The sequence below is a fragment of the Leucoraja erinacea genome, chromosome 32 (assembly GCF_028641065.1).
Source record: "Leucoraja erinacea ecotype New England chromosome 32, Leri_hhj_1, whole genome shotgun sequence".
In the NCBI taxonomy this organism is placed as follows: Eukaryota; Metazoa; Chordata; class Chondrichthyes; order Rajiformes; family Rajidae; genus Leucoraja; species Leucoraja erinaceus.
The window spans coordinates 24,761,762-24,788,467 of record NC_073408.1 but is presented as its reverse complement, the minus strand read 5'-3'; the positions used below and the strand labels follow the sequence as shown (position 1 = coordinate 24,788,467).

The 26,706-nt window shown below is 45.3% G+C and overlaps 1 protein-coding gene across 6 annotated transcripts in view; it reads left to right on the top strand.

Moving 5' to 3' along the window:
• The window catches only part of LOC129712461 (rho GTPase-activating protein 32-like), a 570,135-nt gene that overhangs the window by 472,861 nt on the left and 70,568 nt on the right, over window positions 1-26,706 (top strand). For all 6 annotated transcript variants that reach the window (XM_055660923.1, XM_055660920.1, XM_055660918.1 and 3 more), the window contains 3 exons: window positions 18,130-18,274; window positions 19,804-19,886; window positions 22,533-22,640. In XM_055660923.1, the coding sequence (XP_055516898.1) occupies window positions 18,130-18,274; window positions 19,804-19,886; window positions 22,533-22,640 (336 nt within the window). The remainder of the gene's footprint in view (window positions 1-18,129; window positions 18,275-19,803; window positions 19,887-22,532; window positions 22,641-26,706) is intronic.

Below are 26,706 nucleotides of genomic sequence, written 5' to 3'. Positions count from 1 at the left end.
GATGCTGGTTTAAACCGAAGATAGGCACAAAAAGCTGGAGTAACTCAGCGGATCAGACAGCATCTCTAGAGAAAAGGAATAGGTGACGTTTTGAGTCGAGACCCTTCTTCAGACTTCACTTGCACCTCCTCCAACCTCATGTACTGTATCTGTTGTTCAACGTTTGGATTCTTATACATTAGTGAGTCCAAACGTAGACTGGCGATTGTTTCGCTGAACACCTTCACTCAGTTCGCCTGGACCTACCAGATCTCCCGGTTGCAAAACACTTTTAATTCCCCTTCCCATTCCTGCACTGACCTTTCTGTCCTAGGCCTCCTCCATTGTCAGAGTGAGGCCAAATGCAAATTGTAGGAACAGCATCTCATATTTTGCTTGGGCAGCTTACAACCCAGTGGTCTGAGACCTTGCCAGGCCTTGGAAAAAGCAAAAAATTGCCTTGATTCGCTCAGGTTTCCCTGAAAATCTTTTTTTTAATTTTTTTTATTTGAAAGTGTCCCTTCGGCCCATCTATACTATAGTAGCCCACGAGGTTCCCTTCGGCCCTCCTGTACTAGCCCCCAGCCACCACTCTCTTGTGTTTTAATCATAATATTCCAAAGTGATTTCACCCAGATTTTTCTCCCCCAAATTTAAATTTTAAAGTGTCCCTTCGGCCCATCCCGAAACGTTGCCTATTTCTTTCGCTCCAAAGATGCTGCCGCACCCACTGAGTTTCTCCAGCATTTTTGTTTACCTTTGATTTTCCATCATCTGCAGTTCCTTCTTGAACATTTTGTCTACTCCACTGCGATATCTCCTTAAGGTATGCCTACTTTGAAGTTCTCCTCCTCCGAAGACAGTTTCACAACCTCCTCTCTGACTGCCCCCCCCCCCCCCCCCCCCCATCTCTGTGATTCCCCCTTCCCTCCAACTCTACGACCACATCCTAACTCAGACCCGATACCACAGCCACATTTGCTTCCTCGGGACTTGCCTACACCTCCATCTTGTACCTCATGGCTTCCAGCTCCCTACCTCCCAGTTCGGACCCAAGCAGTTAGTCTGAAGAAGGGTTTCGGCCCGAAACGTTGCCTATTTCCTTCGCTCCATAGATGCTGCCTCACTCGCTGAGTTTCTCCAGCACTTTTGTCTACTTACAACCCTGTGGTATGAATTTTGAACACTTGCATTCCCTCTCTCTCTGTCTCTCCCCAACCCAAATCGTACCAGGTTCAAAGTCGTCTTATTGAGTCTCATTGTCTGTATTCTTCACCTAGGCCTCAGCTAACAATGGCCAGTTCCCTTTATCATCGTTATTTTTTTACATTAATTTGTTCGATATCTCTACATCACCGTATGTACATCTTGTTTCCATTTCCCCTGACTCTCAAGGACTCGACCCGAAACGTCACCTAATCGTTTTCTCCAGAGATGCTGTTTGACCCGCTGAGTTACTCCACCTTTTGTGGCTATCTAAGGTTGGGGACTAATTTGGTTGAGAGGGCAAAGTGCAAACAAAGAGGATACAGGGGAGATTTTTGAAAGAGCAGATCAGAATAGCTACTTTCAAACACAATTGGTGGTGTGGGAAATTGTCAGGGTATTTCGATAGAGGCAAACCACTCAAAGTATTTAAAGAACATGCTCTAAATATAATCAATAAGGACTTCCGTGTTAAAAATATATGTAGTTACTGGATTCCCTTGTGTGACTTAATGTAAAATTACGTTTGAACAGTGCTCCTCTGAAGCATGGAGTCATATATCATGGAAACAGGCATTTCAGTCCAACGCCCATGCTGACCGAGGTGCCCCATCTAAGCTAATCCAATTTGCCCACTTCCCGAAAAAACCTTTCCTATGCATGAATCTGTCTAGGTGTCTTTTAAATCTTGTTGTTATTCAGTCTCAACTGCTTCCTCTGGCAGCTCTTTCCACAATCCCACCACCCTCTGTTTGAAAATGGGTACCTGTCAGGTTCCTATTCAATCTTTCCTCTCTCATCGGGCGACAGTTTGCTGTTTTCACTTTATAAAGGAGCGATAGAAATGTAATCTACTTTTACATTTTTCATTCTTAAATCACGGTATGGTTTATTTCAAAAATAGCTTCTTCTGCTTGTCTCTTCATTTGATGAGTTCCAGACTTGGTTGTGCCATCAGGATAGATATGAACCACAAGTTGAAATGATTTTATTGAATGTTTTAAGCCATAAATGCAGGAAGTATCCCACACGGAGAGCTGCAGGTGCAGGAAGTGTCTCCAGCTGGAGGAGTTGTGTTCCGTGTCTTGAGGCTTGAGCAAGAGCAGACAGTGCGATGGTCCATCTGCAGCGTGCATTCCAGGACTGTGCTCTCATTGGCAGGGTTCAACTCAGAGCACCGGTGACTATGGTGATCCTCCGCACTCCCTTTCTGATTGTACATTGATTCAACCCCGATTTGCATTAAAAGACTGGAGACTATTCTAGCATTTTCAAATTCTCATCCGTCCCCACCTCTGGCCCCCTTCTCCATCAAGATAAGTTGCAGCTGTAAATATACTTAAACCCTGCCAGCAATAAGATGAATTGTGGATTGTCACCAATCAGTAAAACAATCTTAGGCAATCCGGAACAGAGCACCAACTTACTCCATCCGGCTGCTGTCATTGAAAAGTTCTCACAGTCAGATAAAATTGTGGTGTCTATGTCTCGGTATTTGCATGTACACACACGCAGCAGGCTGTTCAGGAGACCCTGGACAGTAGCTAGCTCTAACTAATCTTCAAATCTGAGCGCTGGTGGGAAGTCAAATACCAGGGTGAGAGATTTAAGTAATTGGTGAAAGAATCAAGGGGGAGATGAGGGGAAATGTTCTCATCCAGTGGATGGTGGAGTCTGGCACTCGCTGTCTGAAAGGATGGTGGAGGCAGCTGCACTGGGAGGTTATTAAAGACTGAGGTGAGAAAAAACTTTTTCAACCAGAGAGTTGTGAATTTATGGAATTCCCTGCCACAGAGGGCAATGGAGGCCAAGTCACTGGATGGATTTAAGAGAGAGTTAGATAGAGCTCTAGGGGCTGGTGGAGTCAAGGGGTATGGGGAGAAGGCAGGCACGGGTTATTGATAGGGGACGATCAGCCATGATCACAATGAATGGTGGTGCTTGCTCGAAGGGCTGAATGGCCCCCTCCTGCACCTATTTTCTACATTTCTATTTTTCTACTCTTCAGCTTTGGGAAGTTCTCTGATGTGTTCTTGCCAAACTGGTATCTGCACTACTGGAAGGTGGGATTTGTCTAACTAGTTTTGATTTGACTGGCATAAACATGATGGGCTGAATGGCTTGCGTGGTAATTTTTCTAGTTTCTGTCGTCTTTTATCCCTCGGGGCCCATTCCAGAGGTCCTTCAACTTCTGCAGTAAGATTCCAGTAGTAATTTCAGTGCTAACATCTCCGCTGTGAAACTTACTGTGCTTGTGATCCCCTGGAAATATTAAATCAGACCCCTGTATTAAACTACAAAAGGTTACTATAAATTGAAGTCTTGCTGTTGTTGAGCAGCAAAATACAAGCACATTTTCATACAGACTCTGAACCTTATTCTGCCCCATGGTGACCCTGTTACTCCCCGTGGTCCTATTTAGCAAATTGTGCCGTGTATTGTGATGTATCATTGAGATTCAGTCGAGCAGTCAGGCAGAAGTGAAGGGTTGCAGCCCAGTAGTTGCGACAAGAGGTGTGTCGTGGCATTGGGCAGGTAAACTTGCGTCCAGTGCTGTGGAGCGTTTACCTTTAACCCTGCCCATAATGTATGAGCTCTTTGCGATTTGTGAGGTTGTGGACAAGGTTTTCAGATGAGATGGACAAACTAACAACAGTGTCCTGGTATAGGTGGGACTTCAAACTGTGTTCAGAGCCGGCTGAACTTTTTGAGAAGGTTCCGCTACTTCAACGCCTGCAGTAAGATGCTGCCGATGTTCTACCAAGTGGTGGTATCCCGTGCCATCTTCTACGCTGCTGTGTGCTGGGGCATCAGCAGGGCAAAGGCTGCAGGCACCAATAGGATTAGCAAGCTCTTCAGGAGGCTGGCTCTGCCCTGTGGGTGGAGTTGGATTCATGGGAGGTGGTCTTGGAGGGGAGGATGCTCCTCAAACTTCGGAGCATCTTGGACAATACAGCTCACCCCCTCCATGACTCACTGGTCAACCTGAGGAGCACCTTCAGCAACAGACTGGTTCCACCAAGATGCAGGACAGAACGCCACAGGAGATCCTTCTTCCCTGTGGCTATCAAACTGTACAACTCCTTCCCCTTGTGTTGTGGGGTAGGCTGAGACTGACTCCCCCCCCCCCCCCCCCCCCCTGGGATTTTCCTCCTGGGATAAATAAAGTTGTATCGAATCGTACCGGAAGGAATGTGGGAGTGGCCTTATAGTCATGGGTTAGATGCTGCTCTCTGATCCTGGTATCCTGTTGGGTTCCTGGTGCTTGTACATCCCCTTGTGGTGAGAGGAAAACCTGAAGTGGGAGGAGAATAGGACAGCAGGAGCCGGACAATCAGCCCCTTCACGTTTCAGCAAGAACCCGAGTGATCTTTTACATGAACACCACATTTCTGCAGTAATCCCGCAAGGGAGGAGGGTGCCCATTGGTACGGAACATTTGCATTTTTCAGCTTGAAATTGTGCAATATGGTGCATACTGTAGTGAGTCTTATAACTTACACTTGAATGCAATATATATGCTTTAAATTGGATTGGAGCGTTTTTGAAAGGGGGGAGGCTGTGCGATCACTGATCACTGGCCTTGGGGGTACCCGGTGTGGGAGTGGAGCAACCGAGTGGAGAGAGGGTGTGGAAGAAGGGTATGAACTTTTTCAAATTTGATGTATTAAAATCATGTTTTAGTGCACTGTAGAAGTATGATTTCAATGTTTTTTGTATGAAGTATTTTTAAGAGGTAACTTTTTAAGGGGTAACTTTATCCACACAAAGGGTGATGGGTGTATGGAACAAGCTGCCAGAGGAGGTAGTTGAGGCAGGGACCATCCCAACATTTAAGAAAAAGTTAGACTGCTACATGGATAGGACAGCTTTGGAGGTATGGACCAAAAGCAGGTAGCGTAGCTGGGACATGTTGGCAGCTGTGGGCAAGTTGCGCCGAAGGGCCCTTTTTTACACTGTATCACTCTATGACTACATTACACCTCCACCATGCATGAATGATTCAAAATCAAGTGGTCGAGTTTTATGCCATATACTCAAGCATAGAAACATAGAAAATAGGTGCAGGAATAGGCCATCGGCCCTTCGAGCCAGCACTGCTATTCAATATGATCATGGCTATTCATCTAAAATCAGTACCTCTTTCCTGTTTTTTCCCCATATTCCTTGATGTCATTAGCTCCAAGAACTAAATGTAACTCGCTCTTGAAAACATCCAGTGAATTGGCCTGCACTGCCTTCTGTGGCAGAGAATTCCACAGATTCACAACTCTCTACGTGAAGAAAGTTTGTCCTCATCTCAGTCCTAACTGCCCCCCCTTTATTCTTAAACTGTGACCCAAGGTTCTGAACACCCCCAACATCGGGAACATTTTTCCTGCCGTTACAGTAAGTGAAAATCTAGCAGGCAAGCAGGATGCTTTCTCCAACCACCCCATTTGAAGTCCACTACCTTCCACCGTTTCTACCCAGTGCTTGATACTTACTTCCAGCAGCCACTGGTTGTCCTCCAGGATGCACCGAGCCGCAGCCTGATCCATGCCTGGGCAAATTCGACACAGAGACTCTCTCTCTCTCTCCCCCCTCTCTTCCGCTCTCTCTCCTCTCAACCCCCCCCCCCTCTCTCTCTGCCCCCTCTATCTCTCCCCTCCTCCTCATCATTCCTCTTTCTCTCTCCCTCTCTCTATCTCCCCCCTCTCTCTCCCCTGTCTCCACACACTCTCCCCTCCCGTCTCTTCCCCACTCTCTCTCTCTCCCCCCTCTCTCTCTCACCTCTCTCTCTCTCCCTCCCCCTTACTCTTTCCCTCTCTCTCCCCTCCCTCCTCTCTCTCTTCCCCATTTCCTCTCCTCCTACCCCCCTAACCCTCTCTCCCCCTTCTCTTCTCCCTCTGCCCTCTCTCCCCCTCTCTTTCTCCTCTGTCTATCTCTTTTCTCTTTGCCCCCCTATCTCTCTTTCCCCCCTTCCTCTCTCTTTCCCCCTCTACCTCACCTTCCCTCTTCCCTCTCTCTCTTTCTCCCCTTCTATCTCTTTTTCCCATTCTCTCCTACCCTCTCCTCTCTCTCCACCACCTCTCTCTCTCCCCACTGTCTCCCTGTCTCCTTCCCCTCTCTCTCACGCTCCACATCCCTTTGAGAGTCTGTCCCTTCGGCACAGAGACTCTCGCGGCAGCGGCAGCGGCACAACGCTTCCGACGCTTCCGACGCCCGGGACTTACATTGCCCGGAGTGCTCCATGTCCAGAGCTGCAGCGAGCGACACGCCGGCCCTGGCAAACACTCGTCCGTCCCGGCTCCCCGCATCTGTTCTGGCCGCTGGTTCTGCTCCCATCCCTCCCTCAGCCCCTGCTCTCCAACACCCGTGGACCATGCAGTTTATCCGAGTTTTGAGATTTTCGTTGATCACAAACTATCTGACCACTGAGCGTGAGAAATTTCTGATGAGCGTGAGGGCGTGAGAGTTTGCTTGAGGGCGTGAGTCTCACGCTCAAAGCGTGAGAGTTGGCAGCCCTGATTTATAAGCATGTTCCATCTCTGTCCGTTCCCAATCCTCCATCCATGCTATAATATTACCGTATATCTATTTTTGTTTGATAATTTCCTGTGTGGCACATTACTGAAGGCTTTTGGATACATTAGTCCAAATATACCATGTCGGTTTATACTTAACTAATCGACAAGATACGTCCTCGGAAAGCAAAAATGTCTTCCCTTTAATTAATCTATGTTGCCTCTGCCCAGTCTAATACTGCTGCTTTTTCTAAGTGTTCCTCCTATAGCTCCCATCTTAAGCATGATTTATTTTTATTTCACTCAGAAATGCCATAAAGATTCTTGTTAATTTATCTCCAGTTTTAGGAGAGTTTAGCTGCCTAGATTTCTCCACAGCACATTCCTGCCTGCTGCAGTACACAGACCTTGCATTACAAGGCCAAAGCCTGACAGGGAAAAGGGGGGATGTGTAGGAAGGAACTGCAGATGCTGGTTTATACTGAAGATAGACACAAAATGCTGGAGTAACTAAGCAGGACAGGCATCATTTCTGGAGAGAAGGATGCTGCCTGTCCTGCTGAGGTACTCAAACATTTTGTGTCTTTCATCGGGGAAAAGGAGGAACTTTGATCATCTACGCCAATTTTGGAGTTCCAGCTTTTATACTAACAACATCTGCCTGTTATAATTTCTTTGATAAAGGAAATGATCTGTGGCACTTCACGGAATACAGCATGCAGCACGGAAACATGTCCATCCGGCCATGATGCCGCATTTAAGTTAGACCCAAATATCTTGAAACTGTTTCTATACATATGTCAACAAAATAGAGAGAGTACAGAGGAGATTTACTAGAATGTTGCCTGGGTTTCAGCAACTAAGTTACAAAGAAAGGTTGAACAAGTTAGGGCTTTATTCTTTGGAGCGCAGAAGGTTAAGGGGGGACTTGATAGAGGTTTTTAAAATGATGAGAGGGATAGACAGAGTTGACGTGGAAAAGCTTTTCCCACTGAGAGTAGGGAAGATTCAAACAAGGGGACATGACATGAGAATTAAGGGACTGAAGTTTAGGGGTAACATGAGGGGGAACTTCTTTACTCAGAGAGTGGTAGCTGTGTGGAATGAGCTTCCAGTGAAGGTGGTGGAGGCAGATTCATTTTTATCATTTAAAAATAAATTGGATAGTTATATGGATGGGAAGGGAATGGAGGGTTATGGTCTGAGCGCAGGTATATGGGACTAGGGGAGATTATGTGTTCGGCACGGACTAGAAGGGTCGAGATGGCCTGTTTCCGTGCTGTAATTGTTATATGGTTATACATGTACGTGTACAAGTGACTTTTAAATGCAGTTTATCACCCTATCTACCTGCAATCCACTTTTTGGAGTAAATATGTACCTGTTCTAGATCCCTCTGCTCTATAACACTCCCCAGCTCTCTAATGTTCACGAGGGTCCTGCCTGCCCTGTTGACTTTATAGAAGGCATCTCCTCGCATTTATCTGAATTCAAGACCATTTGCCATTCCTTCCCCCACTTGCCCAGCTGATTAAGCTCTCAGGGTAATTCCTGATAATCATCTTCACTGAATACACTACCATCTATTTAGTATCATCTGCAAACTTACTAAACTTGCCTTGTACATTTTCATTCAAACCATTGATATAGGTGGGAAACAGCAATAGGCCTAGCACTGATCTCTGAGACATATCACTCCACAGGTCTACAGTCCGAAAACGAAACCTTAAACTATCGCCCTTTGTTTCCCACAAGACAAATTCTATATCCAGTGAGGTAGATCTCTTGGGATCCCATGCGATCTAACCTTCCAGATTAGCCTACCTAGCAGATCCTTAAAGGCTTTGCTGGTTGATATAGATTATGTCTACAGCTTTGGCCTCATCAACCTTCTTGATTGCTTCTACAAATAACTAAATCAAACCTGGGAGCCACGATTTCCCACACACAAAACCATGCTGATTATCTCAAATCAACCCCTGTCTTCCAAATACACGAATATTTTATCTTTCAGAATCTTCTCCAGTAATATTCCTATTAGGCTCACTGGTCTATAGTTCCCAGATTTTTATTTGCCGGCCTTAAATAGAGGCAGTACATTTTCCAAGCTCCATCTTCCTTCACTTTACCCATAGAATATAGAACAGTACAGCTCAAGAACAGGCCCTTCGGCTGAACATGATGCCAAAACCAACTCTTATCTGCTTGTACATAATCCATATTCCTCCATTCCCTGCATATCCATGTGCCTATCCAAAAGTCTTTTAAATGACAGTTTTATCTGCCTCAACCGTCACCTCCGGCAAATGTTCCAGGCACTCACCACCCTCTGTGTAGAAAATAATACTTGCCCAGCAAATATCTGTTAATGTTTGCCCTTCCCATCTTAAAACATAGACCTCTAGTATTTGATTTTTACATTCTCGGAAAAAGGTTCTGACTGTCTCCAATTGCACACACTTCTGAGGTCTTCCTGCAACCTCTGGTGTTCCAGTGATGTATATCCATAACCTCACCCGTGTCTAAAAGTGATCTTAGCCAGGGCTAACAGTATCTTAGCCAGGGCTCCTGTAATTTAGAGTGTCATTTGATATACCTGTTCAGGCCCGGATGATTTATCTGTCTTCATTGGCCTTAGGGCAGCCAGCAACTACTTGGTTGTAATACGGGCTGTCTGCAAGATATTGTCATTAACTTTCCAAACTTTCCTGGTCTTCATGTCTTTCTCTGCGGTAAAAACAGAGGAAAAATATTCATTGAGGACTTTGCCCATCTCCTAGACTTCTCCAGGGATGCACGTAATCCCATCTGTCTAAACCTGAGCCATGCCTCCTTTTTCTTGACCAGAGCCTTAATTTCTCTCATCTTCTAGGGTTCTGCATTCTTTCACTCTATAACAGCAACATGCGTACCTTAAATTCATATTTTTGAAAAGCATCCCACTTTCTGGACGTCCCTTTGCCTACAATCTACTTCTGCAAGTTCCTGTCTAAAACCATCAAAGATGGCCTTGCCCCAATTTCAAACTTTAACTTGTAGAACAAAGAAACATAGAAAAATAGGTGCACGAGTAGGCCATTCAGCCCTTCGAGCCAGCACCGCCATTCAATAAGAACATGGCTGATCATCTAAAATCAGTACCCCATTCCTTCTTTTTCCACATATCTATTGATTCCTTTAGCCCTAAGAGCTAAATCTAACTCGCTCTTGAAGAACCAGTTTTGTCCATAACTGTTTTAAAATGAATAGAACTGTGGTCACTGTTCCTAAATGTCGCCCACTGACATCTCAATCACTTGTCTTGCCCTTTTTCCAAAGAGTAGGTCGAGCTTTGCCCTCTCTCTTGCAGGGAAGAGCATTATCCCGTCATGCTAAAGAGTGAACCAGTGGTGTTAAGGTCAAGGATGGATTAGCTTTGTTCTTATTGAATGGCTGAGTTGGTTCGAGGGACAAAACTGGCTTACTCCAGCTCCTTTAATTTATATTCTCATGGAACTAATTAGGGACCTGGTTATGCCACAATTTAATATCACTTGGTGTGGTGACGAATAGTAAGATTAAACGAGTACTTACCAGTACGAAGTTTGATCTGTATTTTATGAGGAGTTACGATGAGGGATTACGTGAAGAACCCGCTCAGTGCGCAGGCGCGGCATACTTCCAAGCAGCGGTGTGGAATCACAGATAGACACAATATATGAAGTAAACATAGCAAAGATTAAGGAGACATCAGTTTACTAGTTTGATCTATATAGTGAGGGTGGGAGTGGAGGGCACGTAATCCCTCATCGTAACTCCTCATAAAATACAGATCAAACTTCGTACTGGTAAGTACTCGTTTAATCTTACTATTTTACTTCGGAGTCACGTGAGTGACTACGTGAAGACTTCAAAGGTCTGTGATTTCAAACCGTGTAACAGTTTTATTTCACTCACTGCCGAAGTTCTTGAGGGAGGAAGTGTTATCATAATTAACCAAAGAATCTGTTTGTTCAAAAAACAGAAAAGTATTTATTAACAATAACAAAAATTAAATGCTCCCCCGGGCTTAAATTAAAGATTTGCAGTTTGTATAATTCTCTCTGCAAACAGGTCTGGCTTCATCAGCGGTTTGTTGTAAAAGTTTTGGAATGTCGATTCCCTCGACCATCCTGCCGTATTTAGGATGTGGTCAATCGGAACGTCCATTCGCTCAGCCGCTGATGTAGATGCTGCCCTGGTGGAATGGGATTTAAAAATGTCAGTGTCGACAACTTTCAGCACCTGTTTTAGCCATCGTGAAATGGTTTGGCTTGTTACCCGTCCATGAGGTCTTTTGTGGCTGACCCATAAGGCTTTTTCACTCCCTCTGAGTTTGTGGGTTGTGTCTAAATATTGCTGAAGATGGGTCACGACACACAACCTTGGTTCTGGTGGGTAGGCCCGGAATATCATCGGTGAATTGGGCGTTCCTGGCCTGCTTTGTTTCACCAGACCTAAAATAATGAACGTGATGCTGTCTGGGGTGATCACCATGTTGTCCAGTCGTAGTTTGTGGAGTGACTGGACCCTTTGAGCGGATACGAGAGCCATGAGCATGAGCGTTTTTAACGTAGACTGCTCAAGAGTGAGGGATCTAGCTGGTGGCCATCCTCTGAGATATGATAATACCACACTGATATCCCATACATGGGTATACCTGGGTTTTGGGGGCTTATTATTGTAAATGCCCTTCATAAGTTTTATCACCAGAGGATGGGATCCTATGCTCTGCTGTCCTGCTGGTTTTAGATAAGCAGACAGGGCGCTTCGTGCTGCATTAACGGCACTGTAGCTCATCTTTTCATCATGGTGTAGTTGGGCCAGGAACTCCAACACGTCGGTGATTGTGGTAGTTTCGTATGTTGTCCCTGCGTCCTGGCAGTATTTTTCCCATTTTTTTATGTAGGCCAGGTACTGCTTCTTGGTTGATGTTCGCAGGGCTGCCGACATGGTGGTGATGGTTCTTTCTGATAATCCCAGTCCCTGGTAAGGTCTGTTTAAAACCTACAACCCAGGAGTTTGATATGTTCATGGCATGGGTGGCTCATGCCGGATACTGGGTGAGTCAACAACTGAGGGTTGCTTGGGAAACCCATAGGTGACTCGACCACCATGTCATGAAGGACTGGGAACCATGGCTGTGTAGGCCAGTCGGGCACGATCAAAATTCCAGAAGCAGAGTCACTCTGAATTTTCCGAAGTACCCGACTGATGAGGCAGAAGGGAGGGAAAGCATAGAAGAAGAAATTTCCCCAATCCAGCGTGAAGGCATCTACCGCTGCTGCTTCTGGGTCTGGTTCCCAAGCCACATACATAGGTAACTGGTGATTCAGTCTTGATGCAAACAAATCGATATCTGGCGTTCCATATTGCTTAATAATTTTAGCAAAGATTTTTGGGTCTAACAGCCATTCGATGTTATCATTGAATTTTCGTGACCTGGTGTCTGCCACTGTATTTAGCTTACCTGGTAGATAGGCAGCTGATAACCAAATATGTCGTTTGACACACCATTGCCAGATTGCATTGACCAATTTGTCGCATGATAATGATTTTATGCTGCCCATGTGGTTAACGTAAGCCACCACCGTAGTATTGTCAATCTGTAACCTAACATGCACGTGCTGCATTTTTGATGCATATGCTTTTAACCCATAATAGGCGGCCAACATTTCCAAATAGTTGATGCCCAGTGTGTGTAGTAACGATGATTCTGAATTAGTCCATCTGCCACCTGTGCTGGATATGGAGTTAGTTGCTCCCCAGCCTAAGGCACTGGCATCTGTTTTAATAACCAAGTTAGGGTTTGTGATGATAATAGGGCTGAAACTGTGCCAAACATTGTCTGCCCACCACTGTAGTTCTGATATAGCTTCAGTGGGTAAATTCATGATTCGGTCATAGTGACCCGAGCATCGTTGTAGTGCATGTACCTTTGCTCTTTGTAAATTTTGATAGTGCAAAGGTCCGAATTGTGTAGCTGGAATTGCTGCTACGATCATCCCAATTACTCTGGCCACTTGTCGAATTGTTGGTCGTTTGTTGACCATTAAGTTGTTGCATGATTGTGCTAATGCAACCATTTTTTCCCTTGGCAAAATAACAGTCATATGAATTGAATTGATATTGAAGCCCAGATAATCCATGGTAGTTAACGGCTTCAATTTGGATTTATCTGGGTGTAGGACGAACCCCAGTGTTTCAAGGAGCTGTTTCGTAGCTAGAATTGCTGCCACAGCTAATTCCTTTGTTTTTCCTAATATGAGGATATCATCCAAATATGCCATGACTATATGCTTTTGTTTTTCTTAATATTTTCATGGCTACTTTTAGTATTTTTGTAAATAGTCTAGGGGCTGAGGTTAGACCATTGGGCAATGCTCTATACTGCCATAGTTGCCCCATCCAGATAAATTTTAGGTATCTACAATGATCCTTGTGTATGGGTATTAGATAGTAAGCATCTTTAATATCAATGCTTGCCATAAAGTATCCTTTGGAGATCAGTTGTCTGGCAGTGACAAACGTCTCCATTTTGAAGTGTATATACTCAACAGATTTATTTAGTGATGTTAGGTCAATGATGATGCGACATCCACCATCTTTTTTAGTTTTAGTGAATATATTCGATACAAATTCCAATGGTTCATGTTTGGTCTTTTCAATGATCCCTTTTGCAATGAGCCTTTCTAGTTCAGCTTGTCCTTCTCGCTTCTCTTTCTCAGAGGGAGAAAATACCCTTTGGGGCGCATGCTGAACTGGCGGTAATATGCCCAATTTAAATTCAATTTTGTATCCACTAATACTGTTGAGTATATATTTGTTATTTGTGACAGTACCCCATGCTTTTTTAAACAAGTGTAATCACCCCCCAGTTAGTAGAGCACCCTTATTCTGTGTAAGCTGGCAGGAACCAGACCCACCTACCTCCATGTTCATTGTTTCTTCATGAAGGCTCTGTTTTGCTGGTATGCTGGTGCTGTCGGTGGGGCGGCGCATTTTCCCTGGGGTCCGCTCCGGGCCCATGTCTAAAAAAGACCTTTGGGGGTAATAAGCAGCGGTCCCCGAGCTTTCACCAGTCCTTGGATGTGGGTGTCGACTGGTGGATGCCGAGGGGTGCTGCCAGCTGGGTGTCGGATGAGATGTCCTGCTCGTTCCCGGGCCTGCCCTCATGAGGCCCACAGGTTTAGCTGCCTCTCTTTCCGCTGCAGCGGTTTTGCATAGCCCCGCATATTTGGGGTTGAGGGCAGGTCTTATATTGTCCCGCCTTAGATTGTTGATCTCATATTGTGTATTGCACATTAGTGCTAATACATCCTGTTGGCAGGTGGTCATGTTAGTATGTTCCGTGGAACGAGCAAAGGCGGTGATTGCCGATGTTAGGAGCTTCAGAATTCGCTGCATTTTTAGCTCTTGACTGCGAATCTGCTGACCCAGCTGCCTCCAGATTTGACCGTTGACACTCTTTACTTTTAGTGCCTCACAATTCTCTGGCGCTGTGTACTCTTCTAAAGCTTCTAGAAGGGCCTTTTCCTGCAGGGCTTTGTTGGAGAGATGGTTGATACTGGCTGCCATCTTGGGTTCCAGTAGTCTTCCTGCGCGTGGAGGTGCCGTATAGCGGCCCACGACACCCAGCAGCTCTTCATGATCCTGCTCCCCTGGCATACTTCTGCTCTCGTCCGCCTGCCCTTGTTGTAGACCAGCCCAGCCCTGGTCTCCCTTGCTAGCCTCGAAGAGGGAGCAGAGGGGTACTGTAGATACTGTGGAGGAGGCATATGCCCTACCTCCGCTCAGACGGCTGTCTCTCCTCTTTTTAGGCGGAGACATATCCTCCTCCTCCGACGAGTCGGAGATAACCGGCCAATTCGTCTTTTTTGTTGACTTTCTCCCTGTCCGCGATTCTGAAATTGGCGGCACAGGGGTTGGCTCGGTTTTGGGAGTTGGGGAGCGCTCAAAGAGCGGTCCTGCCGCTAGTGGCTGCCGTTCTGATATAGAACCCTCCTCTGGAGGAGTCGGGCAGGGGGCAGCTTTCTTAGCGAGTCGCTTTTGCCTTGAAGCCATACTCGCAATTCTCCTTCTCCTATTCAAAACACTTACCTGAAACGGCCGCGTTTTATCCTGCAGCTGGAGAGCCTAACTCCAGCTGCCGCCACTGTTGCACTGCTGGCGTAATGCCGCACCTGCGCACTGAGCGGGTTCTTCAGGTAGTCACTCAAGTGACTTCGAAGTAAAATTAGGAATTTTGTAGTAAAGGTGTCCTGGGAAAGAGTATTCAAAATATCTTGAAATTTAATATTGAGGCAGAATTTATCAATTCCAAAATAAGCAAACATTTAGTTTATTATTGTCAGGGATACAGAGATACAGTGAAAAGGTTGTTCTCCACGTCCTCCAGTCAAACCATGCTGCAGATGAATACAATAGCTCCTCTCCTGGAACAGCACGCAGAGTTGCCACGTTCCGTCTCCAAGTTTGTAAAAAGTTCAGTTTGACCTAAGGGAAATTATAATTACTCATTCTCACTGCAAGACCTGGCGTCCTGGCACCATTGCATCAGCTAAAAAAAACTGCTGCAGAAACTTGACTAAAATCCAACACATTTCCTGGACTTGCTAGCTTATTTATCCCCCTGGTTTGGAAAGAGGCAGCCAGAGAGATGATGAATTTTAGATTTTCGGTGGTCCACATGGACAGAAGGAAGCAAAGCTAAACTCTTCATGAGAGTAAGGAAACCGAGAATGTTAGGCTGGTCAATCTTGAAGAGCAAATGCTATGGTTATACTTTGTTAGAAGAGGTTTGGACTTTAAGGATAAAGAAGCGCTACAATTAAATAACGTTTTGATAAGACCGATTTTGGAATATGTACAGTTTTGGTGCTTGATCTAAGACAGGATGTTTCTGTCATCCTCGGACTATCGTTGATCGGACTTAGCTGGCTTTACCTTGCACTAAACGTTATTCCCTTATCATGTATCTGTACACTGCAAATGGCTCGATTGTAATCATGTATTATAACCATATAACCATATAACAATTACAGCACGGAAACAGGCCATCTCGGCCCTACAAGTCCATGCCGAACAAATTTTTTTCCCCTTAGTCCCACCTGCCTGCACTCATACCATAACCCTCCATTCCCTTCTCATCCATATGCCTATCCAATTTATTTTTAAATGATACCAATGAACCTGCCTCCACCACTTCCACTGGGAGCTCATTCCACACCGCTACCACTCTCTGCGTAAACAAGTTCCCCCTCATATTACCCCTAAACTTCTGTCCCTTAATTCTGAAGTCATGTCTTTCTGAATTATTGAATTATGTCTGAAGTATTATCTTTCTGCTGACTGGATAGCACGCAACAAAAACTTTTCACTGTACCTTGGTACACGTGACAATAAACTGAACTAAACAAGAGGAATATAGAAGATAGACACAAAAAGCTGGAGTAAGTGGGACAGGCAACATATAACCATATAACAATTACAGCACGGAAACAGGCCATCTCGACCCTTCTAGTCCGTGCCGAACACATAATCTCCTCTAGTCCCATATACCTGCGCTCAGACCATAACCCTCCATTCCCTTCCCATCCATATAACTATCCAATTTATTTTTAAATGATAAAAACGAACCTGCCTCCACCACCTTCATTGGAAGCTCATTCCACACAGCTACCACTCTCTGAGTAAAGAAGTTCCCCCTCATGTTACCCCTAAACTTCAGTCCCTTAATTCTCAAGTCATGTCCCCTTGTTTGAATCTTCCCTACTCTCAGTGGGAAAAGCTTATCAACGTCAACTCTGTCTATCCCTCTCATCATTTTAAAGACTCTATCAAGTCCCCCCTTAACCTTCTGCGCTCCAAAGAATAAAGCCCTAACTTGTTCAACCTTTCTCTGTAACTTAGTTGCTGAAACCCAGGCAACATTCTAGTAAATCTCCTCTGTACTCTCTCTATTTTGTTGGCATCCTTCCTATAATTAGGCGACCAAAATTGTACAACATCTCTGGAGATAAGGAATGGGTGACGTTTCCGGTTGAGACCCTTCTTCAGACTAGTCAGAGGAAAGGGAAATGAGAGATATAGACGATGATGTAGAGAGATAAAGAACAATGAATGAAAGATATGCAAAAAAGTAACGATGATAAGGGAAACAGCCATTGTTAGCAGGTACACAAAAATGCTGGAGAAACTCAGCGGGTGTAGCAGCATCTATGGAGCGAAGGAAATAGGCAACGTTTCGGGCCGAAACCCTTCTTCAGACTGATGGGGGGTGGGGGGGAGAAGGAAGGAAAAAGGGAGGAGGAGGAGCCCAAGGGCGGGGGTAATGGGAGGAGACAGCTCAAGGGTTAAGGAAGGGGAGGAGACAGCAAGGGCTAGCAAAACTGGGAGAATTCAACGTTCATGCCATCCGGACTCAAGCAACCCAGGCGGAATATGAGGTGCTGTTCCTCCAATTTCCGGTGTTGCTCACTCTGGCAACGGAGGAGACCCAGGACAGAGAGGTCGGATTGGGAATGGGAGGGGGAGTTGAAGTGCTGAGCCACCGGGAGTTCAGGTAGGTTATTGCGGACTGAGCGGAGGTGTTCGGCGAAACGATCGCCCAACCTTCGCTTAGTCTCCCCGATGTAAATCAGTTGACATCTAGAGCAGCGGATGCAGTAGATGAGGTTGGAGGAGATCCAGGTGAACCTTTGTCGCACCTGGAACGACTGCTTGGGTCCTTGAATGGAGTCGAGGGGGGAGGTGAAGGGACAGGTGTTGCATTTCTTGCGGTTAGCAGTTAGCCATTGTTAGCAGTTTGTTGGGTAAAAACGAGAAGCTGATGCTTGTGTGGGGGAGGGATGGAGAGAGAGAGGGAATGCCAGGGTTACTTGTAGTTAGAGAAATCAATATTCATCCCACTGGGTTATAAGTTGCCCAAATATGAGCAATGATTCACCAATTATATCCCTGGATTGGACCAGAACCATTGAACCATTGAATAGCCTCCTCAGGAAAAAGTAGTCTTTGCACAGAAGTGGCTTGGCGGCATATTTAGCAGCCACAGTCTGAGGCGCTTCAGCCGTGCTACAGTCGTGGCAGAGTTCACACTCATCAGCATGACCCCAGCTCACGCTCGTCAGCACACATCCCCAGCTCACACTCAACAGCACATTCCCAGCTCACGCTCGTCAGCACACATTCCCAGCTCACACTCATCAGTGCACTTCTCCAGCTCTCACTAGTCAGTACAGTTTGCCTTCATTTGCACACTTCCTAAGTGCCCGTGGCTGTAGCACTGCTGAAGTGCCTTAGGCTGCCACTAGTAATTTCATTTGCACACTTCTCGAGTTCTGTGTGAAAGTAAAAGTAAGTGAAATATGAACTGCTCAATATCTTTCTGTTTATGCTTTTTGGACTTCTCCCACAGACACGAGTTTGACTCTGAGCAGATTCCTGATTTGACAAAGGATCTCTACCTGCAGGATATCCATTGTGTGGGATCCCTGTGCAAGCTCTACTTTAGAGAATTACCGAACCCACTACTCACCTACCAGTTATATGAGAAGTTCTCAGTAAGTACTTTCACAGTGAATGTGTCAAAAGCAATGATCAGGGGTTAATGGTTGTATGATTCTATTGGCAGTGATTTTACACAACTCCATATCATGGCAATCAGATCATCATTAGCCCAGCATGTGCCTGGCTGTGGGTTTGTGCTTTGTTTGATCAGGGAAACTATGCCTCACTGCTGGCTGACATGGACACGTTTTATTTCTGCTTCTCCCTTGCAGTCATCACTTTCATGCTGTCATCCTCAGTCCCAAGTCCAATGCAAGGGTGGCCTCAATGCAGTTAGAAGAGGGTGGCTGAGCATGTGTTGACACTCACTAATGCCCACATAGGCCTGTGACATTAGTGATGGATTCCACTTGCTCTGGCCATCGTTCACGAGTTTACCAGCACAACATGAGATGGATCAGTCATCTGTGCATGTTTACGTGACAGCATGCAGATCATAACTCATTATTTTTCAATAGGTGAATCGACTTTGGTGATTGTGCATGCAATAGAGAGTTCCACAATTGTGACTTGACAATTGCTTCAGTTAACACAGTTACTTTAGTTTACTTCATTGTAAAGGGGAAAATGTACGGCACTTTCCCAGAGTAACGTGTATTGAGAGTAAACGGTACATGCCACACAGACCCAGAGAGCATTGTCACTGAGGAACAAACTAGGGGCACCATAAAACACAGGACAATAGCTAAACTCTCAGGCAATGCAAACAGAACAATACAAAGTATACAAAATCATGAGAGGAATAGATTGTGTAGATGCACAGAATCTTTTGCCCAGAGTAGGGGAATTGAGCACCAGAGAACATAGGTTTAAGGAGAGGGAGGGAAACATTTAATAGGAACCAGAGAGGTAACTTTTTTGGACAAAGGGTAGTGGGTGTACGGAAAACACTGCCAGAGGAGATAGTTGAGGTATGTACTATTGCGACGTTTAAGAAACAATTTGCCAGGTACATGGATAGGACAGATTTAGAAGGATGTGGGCCAAATGTAGGCAGGTGGGACTAGGGTAGATGGGGCATGTTGGTCGGCGTGGGCAAGTTGGATTGAAGGACCTGTTTCCACGCTCCATGTCTCTTCCATTTGACTCTTCAGTTAATTTTCCAGCATATGTTAACATTTATTGCAACATACTCTGGTGTTTGCATTTATTCACTTGCAAATGAACAAGTGCAAGGGTAGTGGTGAAGGTGGATATGACAGTGGCATTTAAGAGTCTTTTGGTTTGACGCATGGATATACAGGGGATGTGGATCACCTGCAGCCAGAGGAGATTAATTTAACTTGGCAACATGATCGGCACAAACATGTGGGCCGAAAGGCCTGTTCCTGAGTTGTTCAATATGCATGATGAACTGCACAATACACACAAACGGGGATAAAACTCTAGCCCCTCAGCCTTGACTCTCATCCCTACCCACGCAGGTTGAAGAGGGAGGGCTATGTTGTGTTGGGGAAGTATGCAGGCTGTGCATCATGTTTCTGTGAGAGTACTGTTTACTTTCACCACTTGTGTCCTGCAGGATTCTGTCTCAGTGGCTTCTGATGAGGATCGCTTGGTTAAAATTCATGATGTGATCCAACAGCTTCCTCCTCCTCACTACAGGTACCTGCACACAGACTGGTGAATGTTTTGAAAGCCCCGGTGTATATCTCAGTGTCTGTCCTGTCATGTAATTCTTCAGCTTTGGGAAACATGAAGAGGATGAATTTCAAATGGATTAAAATCTCTGTGTTCCTTTTCAAAGTGGGAGTAGTATCTCTGTAATTTCTGGTACAGACAACACAGTTGCAGCACACAAATGAAGAGAGTTAACTGCTGTGACATGGGTAGGTTTGGGTGTTGGGACTGCATTTCTGGCCTGCTGTAACCCCACACTAGTTACACAACTATCTCTATTGCATCAAAACCTTGAATCTTCTCATTTGGGACATCTTTGCACGCAACTTCTATTCACGACTGTTGTCACGAGTTACAGTGCCCTCCATAATGTTTGGGACAAAGACCCATCAGTTATTTATTTGCCTCTGTACTGTATAATTTGAGATTTGTAATAGAAAAAAATCACATGGGATTAAGGTACACAATGTCAGATTTTAATAAAGGCCATTTTTATACATTTTGGTTTCACCATGTACAACTTACAGCAGTGTTTATACATAGTCCCCCCATTTCAGGGCACCATAATGTGTGGAACACAGCAATGTCATGTAAATGAAAGTAGTCATGTTTAGTGTTTTGTTGCATATCCTTTGCATGCAATGACTGCTTGAAGTCTGTGATTCATGGACATCACCAGTTGTTGGCTGTCTTCTCTGGTGATGCTCTGCCAGGACTGTATTGCAGTCATCTTTATCTTCTGCTTATTTTAGGGGCTAATCCCCTTCAGTTTTCTCTTCAGCATATAAAAGGCATGCTCAATCGGGTTCAGATCAGGTGATGGACTTGGCCATTCAAGAATTGACCATTTGTTTTAGCTTTGGAAAAACTCCTTTGTTGCTTTAGCAGTATGTTTGGATCATTGTCTTGCTGTAGAATGAACCAATGAGTTTTGAGGCATTTGTTTGAACGAGCAGATAGGATGTGTCTATACATTTCAGAATTCATTATGCCACTACCATCAACAGTTGTATCATCAATGAAGATAAGTGAGCAAGTACCTTCCATACATATAACCATATAACAATTACAGCACGGAAACAGGCCATCTCGACCCTTCTAGTCCGTGCCGAACACATATTCTCCCCTGGTCCCATATGCCTGCGCTCAGACCATAACCTTCCATTCCCTTCCCGACCATATAACTATCCAATTCATTTTTAAATGATAAAAACGAACCTGCCTCCACCACCTTCACTGGAAGCTCATTCCACACAGCCACCACTCTCTGAGTGAAGACGTTCTCCCTCATATAATCATATAACCATATAACAATTACAGCACGGAAACAGGCCATCTCGGCCCTACAAGTCCGTGCCGAACAATTTTTTTTTCCCCTTAGTCCCACCTGCCTGCACTCATACCATAACCCTCCATTCCCTTCTCATCCATATGCCTATCCAATTTATTTTTAAATGATACCAATGAACCTGCCTCCACCACTTCAACTGGATGCTCTATCAGGTCCCCCCTTAACCTTCTGCGCTCCAGAGAATAAAGACCTAACTTATTCAACCTTTCTCTGTAACTTAGTTGCTGAAACCCAGGCAACATTCTAGTAAATCTCCTCTGTACTCTCTCTGATAGAGGTCTTTAAAATGACGAGAGGGATAGACAGAGTTGATGTGGACAAGCTTTTCCCTTTGAGAATAGGGAAGATTCAAACAAGAGGACATGACTTCAGAATTAAGGGACAGAAGTTTAGGGGTAATATGAGGGGGAACTTCTTTACGCAGAGAGTGGTGGCGGTGTGGAATGAGCTCCCAGTGGAAGTGGTGGAGGCAGGTTCATTAGTATCATTTAAAAATAAATTGGATAGGCATATGGATGAGAAGGGAATGGAGGGTTATGGTACGAGTGCAGGCAGGTGGGACTAAGGGGAAAAAAATTTGTTCGGCATGGACTTGTAGGGCCGAGATGGCCTGTTTCCGTGCTGTAATTGTTATATGGTTAAGGTTTGGCTGATGTCTCTAACAGTTTTATTCTTGTTTCTCAGTCTCATAATGGCTTCTTTGATTTTCATTGGCACAACTTTGGTCCTCATGTTGATAAACAGCAATAGAAGTTTCCAAAGGTGATGGAAAGACTGGAGGAAAGACTAGGTGCTAAGAGCTCTCTTATACCAGCAATAAAGAGGCATTTAAACGCAACTGAGCAATTACAAACACCTGTGAAGCCATGTGTCCCAAACTTTATGGTGCCCTGAAATGGCCTTTATTAAAATCTGACAATGTGCACTTTAACCACATGTGATTTTTTTTTCTATTACAAATCTCAAATTGTGGAGTACAGAGGCAAATAAATAAATGATGGGTCTGCCAACCTCCTCTTGGAGAGTGCTTCAGGACACAGTGTGCTCATTCCATCACTACACAGCAACCCTTTGTCACTTTACTTATGTCCAAGTTGTGAACAGTCTTGCATTAACATCACTGGGGGATGAATGCACATCACTCCTGTAACTTTTCTACTTGTTTTTAGTTGGCTGCCTTGCATTAGGGTGCATTGTGACTGTAATACTTGTGAAATTTCTGCTTTCTGTCCTGAACATTGTGCTAACATGTAGTTAACTTGTGTTTTGTTGGCGTCCAGGACTCTCGAATTTCTGATGAGGCATTTGGCTCAATTGGCAACCTACAGTTATATCACTAACATGCACACCAAGAACCTGGCTATTGTCTGGGCTCCAAACCTTCTGAGGTAAGATGTTGACATTGTGCCACTGCTCTATAATATAATTAATTTAAAAACACACTGTCATTTTCAATATGGTCGACAATTGCCTGCTGTTGCTGGCAATAGCTGTGATGGATGGTGCTGGAACTGGGTGGTAAAAAGCATCCACAAACATATAACTGGTCAGCCCACGGGTTTACTGATGGGGCTAATGTTACACATGTAAAAGTGAGTGAAGAGTAAAGAATAGTTGTAGTGGCTCATTCACATTTCTAACTGTATGACAATAGACAATAGTAGGCCATTCGACCCTTTGAACCAGCACCGCCATTCAATGTGATCATGGCTGATCATCCACAATCAGTACCCCGTTCCTGCCTTCTCCCCATATCCCCTGACTCCGCTATCTTTAAGAGCTCTATCTAACTCTCTCTTGAAAGCATCCAGAGAGAGTTGCTTCCACCGCCTTCTGAGGCAGAGAATTCCACAGACTCACAACTCTGTGTGAAAAAGTTTTTCCTCATCTCCGTTCTAAATGTCTTACCCCTTATTCTTAAACTGTGGCCTTTGGTTCTGAACTCCACCAACATCGGGAACATGTTTCCTGCCTCTAGCAAATCCAAACCCTTAATAATCTTATATGTTTCAATAAGATCCCCTGTCATCCTACATTCCAGAGTATACAAGCTCAGCCGCTCCATTCTATCAACATATGACAGTCCCAACATAGAAACGTAGAAAATAGGTGCAGGAGTAGGCCATTCGGCCCTTCGAGCCTGCACCGCCATTCGATATGATCATGGCTGATTATCCAATTCAGTATCCCATCCCTGCCTTCTCTCCATACCCCCTGATCCCTTTAGCCACAAGGGGCACATCTAACTCCCTCTTAAATATAGCCAATGAACTGGCCTCAACTACCTTTTGTGGTAGAGAATTCCACAGATTCACCACTCTTTGTGTAAAAAATGATTTTCTCATCTCGGTCCTAAAAGATTTCCCTCTTATCCTTAAACTGTGACCCCTAGTTCTGGACTTCCCCAACATCAGGAACAATCTTCCTGCATCTAGCCTGTCCAACTCCTTAACAATTTTGTAAGTTTCTATAAGTTCCCCCCTCAATCTTCTGAATTCTAGCGAGTACAAGCCGAGTCTATCCAGTCTTTCTTCATATGAAAGTCCTGCCATCCCAGGAATCAGTCTGGTGAACCTTCTCTGTACTCCCTCTATGACAAGAATGTCTTTCCTCGGATTGGGAGACCGGAAGTGGCGGCGCTGGTGAACGGCTGCGTCTCGCCTGCAGTCCGTTTGTTTTTACTTTTTTGTGTTGGTTTTTTTTCGTTTTGTCTAGTTACGTTTTTGGTTTTTTAGGTTGTGTTTATGTGGGGGGTTGAAACAGGGCTTGCTGTCTCTCCCTTCGGGGGAATACGACTTTTTTGTCGTATCCCCCTTCTCTGCCTCCATCTGCGCTGAGGCCTAATGGCGGAGCTGGCGACCTCGAGGCTCCGGAGGCAGCCTGACAGCACTCGCCCTGGGCTCGCTCCCGTGAAGGCGGCCCAGCTCGGGGCTGAAACTGTGCTCCCGTGAGGGGCTGAGACTCTCCCATGAGGGGCTGTGGCACTCCCGTCAGACTGGCCCAGGTCGAGGGTGGAACGGCACTCCCGTCGGAGTGGCCCAGCTCGAGGGAGGAACGGCACTCACGTGAGGGCGATCCGGCTTGGGGCTGGAACGGTGCTCCGGTGGTTGAGACGGCGTTCTGGCGGCGGTGACCTGAGTCCTGGGTTCAGCCGCGGGCCAGCGGCCGCGTCCGCTGGACTGGAGGGCGGCAGCTTCGACCACCCCGGGCCGCGGTGTTTGAGCCGGCCCATTTGCGGGGTTCGGTGAGCCACGGGACTGTTTATGCCATCGCCCGGTGGGGAATCGCCTCAGCGCAGAGGGAGAAAAGGAGGGAATAAACAGTAACCCTAAGATTTTTGCCTCCACCACAGTGAGGAGGTGCTTGGAGGATACACTGTGGTGGATGTTAATTTGTGTTTATTGTTGTTTATTATTGTATGATTGTATGTATGACTGCAGGCACGAAATTTCGTTCAGACCGTCAGGTCTGAATGACAATAAAGGTATTCAATTCAATTCAATTCAAAACTGTACGCAATACTCCAGGTGTGGTCTCACCAAGACCCTGTACAACTGCAGTAGAACCTCCCTGCTCTTATACTCAAATCCTTTTGCTATGAATGATAACATACCATTTGCATTCTTCACCTCCTGCTGCACCTGCATTCCTACTTTCAATGGCTGACGTACCATGACACCCAGGTCTCGTTGCATCTCCCCTTTTCCTAATCGGCCACCATTCAGATAATAGTCTACTTTCCTGTTTTTGCCACCAAAGTGGATAACCTCACATTTATCCACATTATACTGCATCTGCCATGCATTTGCCCACTCACCCAACCTATCCAAGTCACCTTGCAGCCTCCTAGCATCCTCCTCACAGTTAACACTGCCCCCCAGCTTCGTGTCATCCGCAAACGTGGACATGTTTGGGTCATCCTGGGAATTAACCTGGTGAACCTATGCTGCACTCCCTCAACAACAAGAATGTCCTTCCTCAAATTTGGAGACCAAAACTGCACACAATACTCCAGGTGTGGTCTCACTAGGGCCCTGTACAACTGCAGGACCTCTTTGCTCCTATTCTCAACTCCTCTTGTTATGAAGGCCAACATGCCATTCACTTTCTTCACTGCATGCTTACTTTCAATGACTGATGAACAAGGACCCCCAGATCCCGTTGTTCTTCCTCTTTTCCCAACTTGACACCATTTACATAATAATCTGCCTTCCTGTTTTTGCTACCAAAATGGATAACCTCACATTTATCCACATTAAACTGCATCTGCCATGCATCTGCCCACTAACCCAACCTGTCCAAGTCACCCTGCATCCTCCTCACATTTCACACTGCCACCCAGCTTTGTGTCATCTGCAAATTTGCTAATGTTATTTTTAATCCCTTCATCTAGATCATTAATGTATATTGTAAATAGCTGCGGTCCCAGCCTTGCGGTACCTCACTAGTCACTGCCTGCCATTCTGAAAAAGACCCGTTAATCCTTACTCTTCATTTCCTGTCTGCCAACCAATTTTCTATCCATGTCAGCATTCTACCCCCAATACCATGTTCTCTAATTTTGCCCACTAATATCCTATGTGGGACCTTATCAAATGATTTCTGAAAGTCCAGGTACACCACATCCACTGGCTCTCCCTTGTCCATTTTCCATGTTATATCCTCAAAAAATTCCAGAAGGTTAGTCAAGCATGCTTTCCCCTTCGTAAATACATGCTGACTCAGACCAATCCTGCTACTGCTATCCTAATGTGCGACTATTTCATCTTTTATAATTGACTCCAGCATCTTCCCTACCACCGATGTCAGGATGGCTGGTTTATAACTCCCTGTTTTCTCTCTCCCGCCTTTCTTAAAAAGTGGGATAACATTAACTACCCTCCAATCCACAGGAACTGATCCTGAATCTATAGAATATTGGAAACTGATCACCGATGAATCCACGATTTCCAGAGCCACCTCCTTAAGCACCCTGGGATGCAGACCATCAGGCCCTGGGGATTTATCAGCCTTCAATCCCATCAGTCTAGCCAACACCATTTCCAGCCAAATGTGCATTTCGTTCAGTTCCTCCGTCACCCTAGATCCTCTGGCCACTAATACATCAGGGAAATTTTGTGCCTTCCTTAGTGAAGACGGATCCAAAGTACCGGTTCAACTCGTCAGCCATTTCCTTGTTCTCCATAATAAATTCACCTTTTTCAGTCTTCAGGGGTCCAACTTCGGTCTTAACAAATGTTTTCCTCTTCACATACCTAAAGAAGCTTTTACTATCCTCCTTTATATTCTTGGCTAGCTTACCTTCGTACCTCATCTTTTCTCCCCGTATTGCCTTTTTAGTTATCTTCAGTTGCTCTTTAAAAGTTACCCAATCCTCTGGCTTCCTGCTCATCTTTGCTATGTTCTACTTTTTATACTGTCCCTGACTTCCCCTGTCATATCACGGCATACTTC